The following is a 6539-nucleotide window of genomic DNA, read 5'->3' as shown; positions in this document are numbered from 1 at the left end:
GTGACTGAGGAGTCTGTGGGTGGAGGCCAGGGTCTCAAGCCCCCCCACAGCAACAGGGAGGAAGAAGTTGAGAAACACCACAATGAAAAGTGCCCAGGGCTGTTGGAACTCCTCCAACCTGACGTCCCCATGAGCTCTGGCCCTCACAGCACTCACACAAGCACCATGGACACCTCCAAGACTCTCAAAGGTTGTGCTGAAGGGCAGAATCATGAATCGGAAACACCTCAAATCTGCACAGACAGTGTCAGCAATGGCATGCCCAGCAGCAAAGTGTCAACACCTGAGGTCAAGAAAAAGGCTCTTGAAGACCAAGAGAAGGGCAGAGGGCTGGACCGTGGTCCTGCTGTCACAGTGGACATGGAGAAAGAAATCAGCAGTGCGCTAGGCCCTGGGTCAAAAGATGAGATCTTGAGCTGTGCCTTCAAACTGCAAATGACTCGAGGAGACCTGTGGACCCTAAGGAACACCCAGTGGCTCAACGACAAAGTCATCAATTTTTACATGAATCTTCTCATGGAAAGAAATCAAAGTGAAGGCTACCCGGCACTTCACGCATTTAATACCTTCTTTTACACCAAGTTAAAGTCTGGTGGCTACAGGTCAGTCAGAAGATGGACCCGGGCAGTAAACATCTTTGCCAAGGAACTTATCCTGGTCCCAGTTCACCTGGGCATGCACTGGAGCCTGGCGGTCACAGACTTAAGAAAGAAGAGTATTGTCTACATGGACTCCACGGGACAGAAGAGACCCGACATCCTTGAGCTGCTTTTTTGCTATCTGCGGGAGGAGAGCAAAGCGAGAAGGAACAGCGACCTGAGCCCTGTGGAGTGGAAGCAACACAGCATGTCGGCAGAGGAGATTCCTCAGCAGCTGAACGGGGGCGACTGCGGCGTGTTCGCCTGTAAATATGCAGATTACATTTCCAGGGGCCAGCCCATCACCTTCTCCCAGCAGCACATGCCTCTTTTCAGGAAGAAGATGGTGTGGGAGATCCTGCACAAGCGCTTACTGTAGCAGCGCCCCCTGGCGGCCACTGCGAAGCAGCTGCTCCAAGCTCTTTCCCAGGTGAGGCTAAGGACTGCAGGTACTGGGTGTGGAAGAGCCTTGAACAAGTTCTGAGTGGAAAGACTGTGGCCAGGACAGCCGCGGCTGCACAGAGAAACCCTGTCGGGACAGAATAACAACAACAACAGCAGACACGTGTGCCCACCGAAAGTTAGAAACTATCTGGACTGCACAGCGCATGCTCACAAGCACGCAGCTGTCAAGATTTATCTGTGACTGAGGTCAACGCTGGATTGAATTTTGCTGTTTTTGTTCACAAGTTTTAGCTAACTGGCAGTGGATGGCTTCTGGCGATTTTCGGCCTTTCGTTCTCGACTGCTTGTTTGCATTAGTTATTTCTGAAAGGAAGGCCACCAGTTGCCTGTCTCCAAGTGAATCTCCGGTTGCCTTCCGGTACTGTGTGCTACTACAGAAGCGTTGCGGTGTGCTGCTGTTCACGGAATCCGAGCAATCCAGGAGAAGTAAGAAACGCGCTGGGGACATCTCAAGATACTTCCCAGCCTGGAAGTAAAGACATCTATTTTATTCTCGGGAGAGGAGTAACTAATGCTAGATGTGCATTGTAAACCCGGGACTCCTTGAAGCCTCACCCTGCTGAGGGCTGTACTAAACTGTTTATTCAAAAAAAATAAATAAATATATATTTATATATATATATATGTAAATAAACAAATATTTATATATAAATAAAAATATATTTTATATATTATATATATAAATATATATATTCTTAAGCTATTTTTGAAGATGTTTTCTTTGTATATATTAAGCTGAAATTTAATATGTCATGTTAATATTTATATTCTGTCACCTTAGCCCCACTATTGGTATAGACTTAATATATTTAGTGTGAATATTGCCAACTACATGATAATCTATTTTTATACAGGAAACTTTAATTTTTTATTAGCAGTAAATCTTACATTTGTGTTGTTATTCAATAAAGTTTACATTTAATAAAGTTTGGAGTTTTTTGAACATACTTTGCAAGATCCTGTGCCTGCTGTTCCTTGCATGGTGTAGTGAGGTTGTCCGAGAGAACTGGAAAGCAGATGTCCAAGACAAGATCCAACAGGGTAAGCCGGAACCTGTTCATACATCTGCATGCTGAGATTGCTCTCATTCCAAACCTCTGAGGTGAAGACAGGGCACTTTAGCCAAGACCTGTCCTCCTCCTGGGAGAAGCTCAATATCGCAGCCAGGGCTGCCTTGAAAAACCAAACAGAACAACCAAAACAAAAAATATGTGATATCAAGACTTCAAAAATTCAAAGTTTTAACATAGTAATCAATGGAGTTCTGATACCTAAAATTACTTCTCATCATGTTAAAACCACCTCTGTCCAGACCTCTGGACAAAGAAAAGAATGTTGATGTTTTTAACCCCAGATAATTTTTTTTTTAAATCCCCAAGCTTTTATTATGACTTAAAAGTAGAAGGCTCCAGAAGTTCCTCTTTTGTAACTTAAAAGAATTCATGTGAGCCTCACGGAGTTTGCAACTTGCATCTATCTACCTGTCACAGGTCAATTGAGCTACAATCAACAGACTAAGATTCCCCAACTTTTGCCTGTTCCTGATGGAATATGTGTGTGCGTGTGTGTGTGGGTTGGGGGGGGGGGCTCCAATTGTAAGAGTTTCCTTTAAGTTCCTTAACTTTAGCTTCTGTCCCTAGTCTGAATATGTCTCGGCAGATTTCCACCCACCTGACAGTCACCACCCAGGAACCAGAATCAGAAAACAAACCACTCCAAAAGTGATCTACAGCACCCAAGCCCCAGGCAGTCCACAAAAGTGGAGAGCCTGATGTGCTCCAGTCCAGCTGCCATGATTGCTTCCTGTCTTTTACCTTGATCAGGAAACCAGATGCTTCTGATGAGTGAGTGCCCCATTTCCTGAATGAATCCCCTCCCAGGCTTTGGTTAACATTCCAGCCTTCCTGGGCCCCTACAATGGCATCCTAATTTCAGTTGAGGCCCATTTACAAAATCATCTATGTCACCCCTTATCCTCAACAAAAGACTGAAAAGGTTCAGTCCAAAGGAAACTCTCTGGCAAGGAAGACAAATGGCTACTTGGAGTGCCTACCCAACAAACCAGGTTGGCTCATATTGACCTCCAGGCTAACTTGTTTGAAAAAAAAAAAAAAAAAAAAAAAAAAAAAAAAAAAAAAAAAAAAAACCCCAACTGGATCAAGATCCATCAGCAGGTTGATCCATTAGATGAAGCAGTTTTGCAACATGATAGAGCACTCACCATACTCTGCAGAACAAGGATGTGATTGTGTGGCTGTAAGAGAAAATGTTGTTCTATGCAAACCACTCAGCAATCATTAGAGATTCCTGTACTCCCAGAAAAACAAAAACAAAAACAAGCAAACAAACAAACCCTGTACACTTCAGACAAAAAAATGACCCAGAACAGGGGAAGCCCATGGTTGCCATTCTCATTTCCTTGTTTTTCCGGGTGATAACTCTGTCTTCAGCTATTGCAGAACACCAGACCCTTCTGTTTCTGCTGATCATCGCTGGCTTGTGCATCATAAATGTCTTAACTAGATACAGAAATTTTGTTCTGGGTGCCAGTATACTGATGTTTATTAAATCCCAGTGTGAACAGGTGTTAGGCCCACCGAGAGCCCAATTACCAGAGAGACAGATGAAGGTAACTTGGAGATGGATTGCCACAAACAGAAGAGATTTATTCAGGTCAGTGAGTGATGTTGCTGCTTTCCAAATCATCAGGGAACAGCCCCGAGAGAAAAAGGCATGGGGTTTTTAAAGGAAAAAGCAAGGGAGGCGTGGGGGTGGCAAGCTTGGCAGTGCAGGATTGGGTGAATGGGGTTATGGGTAGTTGACTTTTAATATCATCGGTTCGTTTTAGGCACCCACGTCCAGTCAGGCCTGCCCCCGACATCTGGTGGATATCTGATCTTCAAGTTACACCCAGAATGTCCTGGATGGGGAGCTGTGGCCATCTGGACCGGTTGCCAGGCACCCTATCTCATACTGCAGGCCTGGACATTCTTCTGCAGCAGGGTGGGTCTTGTCCCCATTCACCCACTTCTCCTTTTTCCTTGTCCTTCTGCTTTCTGGAAAACTACCGGGAGAACTTAGTTTAATTAATATGGGGTATAGAATTCATAAAGAAACCTGTAAAGCTAGCCTGTTCCTTTCACAGATACACACCACAGGGTCAAGAACTTGACTCAGGATACAACTTAAGTGGGGGATGGAAGTGATGGTGAACATTATGTTTAAAGTTACTGTGCTTAAGAGAACTATCAAACAAAAAGCATGTCTAGCCTGTAAGTCCTACTTGTCCAAGGACAGAGGAGGTCTCAGAATGCTAGGCGTTGTTCTTGTGATTGCCTGGTCTTGTTCATGGAGGATACAGACAGTGTGTGGTCACTCCTGTGGACAAGCTTGCTTGCCCTTGACTGCACCTAGATGGAGGTGTCTGAGGACATGCAGGCAGGAAGTCTGCCAGTGTTCCTGCCTCTAGGTGCACAAAGCCAGGATGGGCACAGCCTGTGAGCCTTTATAAACTCATGAGTAATGAACCTTGGGACTGCATCTTGAGAGCACTCTAAGGCACAGTCTTCACATCGTGGGTATCTGGTGCTAGCATCTGAATGAAGTCTCTTCTTTGTTAAAATTTTAATAAATAGATAAACAAATAAAAACATTTTATTTTCTGAAAGTAAGGAGATCTGTCTTTTAGGAAGTTGAGTGAAGTATTTCCAAACGTACATTTTCAACACAGGTATCTTTTAATATAAGTCTCAGCCATATTTTAAGTGCTGTACCGAACTGTTTATTCGAAAAAGGGTACTCAACTTAAAGCTACTTTAACATTTTTGGTACAGGTTAAACTGAAATTAATTTGTTACTCATTAAGAGTATTATTCCCCTTCACATCCTCACTGTGAAATTCATCTCCTGTGCCAGTAAGTACAGAGCTGTTGCCTGCTTTTTCTTCTATCTGGTTCAGTGTATCTGATTTTATGTTGACTGAACACAGCTGTAGCTGTTGGTCTGGACAAGTTGTGAAAGGTATTTACTTGAATAATAGTACTATTGAACTTTTAGCATGATTTCAGCAGAACCCGTTGTAAAAGATTTTAGATCACCTTTTAAATTCCCTCAAGCTCCCCCAAAAATCCTCATGGAAACAAGTTTTTTATTTTTTTTTTCTGACTGCAATAACCAGTGTTTTAACATATGATGCTGTTTCCCTAAAGTTTGCAATTTCTAATATTGGTATAGAAAATAGAACGTGTTATCAAGTGCAATGTTTTGGGACTATATACATTGTGTACTAGCCACAACTTGCTAATTCACATACAAATCACCTCAGAGTTGATACAGTTTGTGAAAGCACATAACATCCACTCAGGCACCTTTCAATTATATTAAAATAATTTCCATGTTGTATAGTAGAGCCATTAAATTCATTGACATTATATAACTTTGTACCATTGTTCAGCATATATCCTGCTACTGACATGACCAGATGTCAGCCCTAGTAAATAGTACTCTATCAGTTAGTTCTTTATTTTAATGTGTCATATGCACTTGTGTGCATGGAAGACAGAAGAACATGTCAGGACCTACTGAGCAATACTTACAGATGGCTGAGTGTGTGCCATGCATGCTGGGCACTGAACTCAGGCTATATGCAAGAATAGTGAGCACTTTCAAACACTGAGCCAGCACTCCAGCACCTAAAGTGGGTTAAAGTCAGTGAGCACAGTCAGTAAATGCTGGCTTCTTGATCTCGGTAGAACTGAACCTGAGTCACCTGTCTATCTATCCATCCATCCACCAATCTATCTATCCACCTATTTGATGTGTTTGTGTGTGCATGCTGGTGGGGTGGTCACATGACAGCACATGAGACTCACTTCTCTCCTACCGTGTGGTTTCTGGGGGACTGAACTTAGCTCATCAGCCTTGGCAGTAAGCACCCTTTAACCACTTAAGTATCTTGCCAGGTCAGCCTCAGTAAAATATCGCCATTTCTTTGATCTTGTATACAGCAGTAGCCAAAAAGGAGAACATTTGGTCCCTTCTGTGAAACTGAGTTGATGGAGCCGCCTTATCAAGTGCTGTACATATTCACACTTAAGAACACACACTTACAGTTAGGTATGATTAACCTTTATTATTTATAAAAAATGAGCTTTCTAAAATATTAGTAAATTTCCACTTTAGTTCTGTTTTGAAGTGTTGGTACCAGTGAAGTAACATTTATCTTCTTTGAAACTTTTCTTGTAAAGTTACAGTCTTCTCCTTTTCTAAAATGGCAGGAAGCTCCTTCCAGTCCTTGATGAAGATAAAGGGGGCACCCATGGCCTTGAATAACTGCAGAGGAGTGCTGTGGTGACTGGACATGTTTCCACAGTGGCCAGCTGTCATCACATCTTCTACCACAGGAATGGAGCCAAACGAGCAGGCCTCATATATTCT

General features: G+C 43.0%; 1 protein-coding gene across 1 annotated transcript; it reads left to right on the top strand.

Annotated features, from left to right (window-relative positions):
* Nucleotides 1-360: 360 nt before the first annotated feature.
* LOC132648473 (sentrin-specific protease 2-like) lies at nucleotides 361-1017 on the top strand. Its single transcript, XM_060369994.1, has one exon. It carries the CDS (start codon nucleotides 361-363, stop codon nucleotides 1015-1017), a length of 657 nt encoding a protein of 218 aa, XP_060225977.1.
* The last annotated feature ends 5522 nt before the right edge of the window (nucleotides 1018-6539 follow it).

The sequence above is a fragment of the Meriones unguiculatus genome, chromosome 17 (assembly GCF_030254825.1).
Source record: "Meriones unguiculatus strain TT.TT164.6M chromosome 17, Bangor_MerUng_6.1, whole genome shotgun sequence".
NCBI lineage: Eukaryota > Metazoa > Chordata > Mammalia > Rodentia > Muridae > Meriones > Meriones unguiculatus.
Note: the sequence above shows the minus strand (reverse complement) of the source record. Positions and strands in the feature narration are given on the sequence as shown.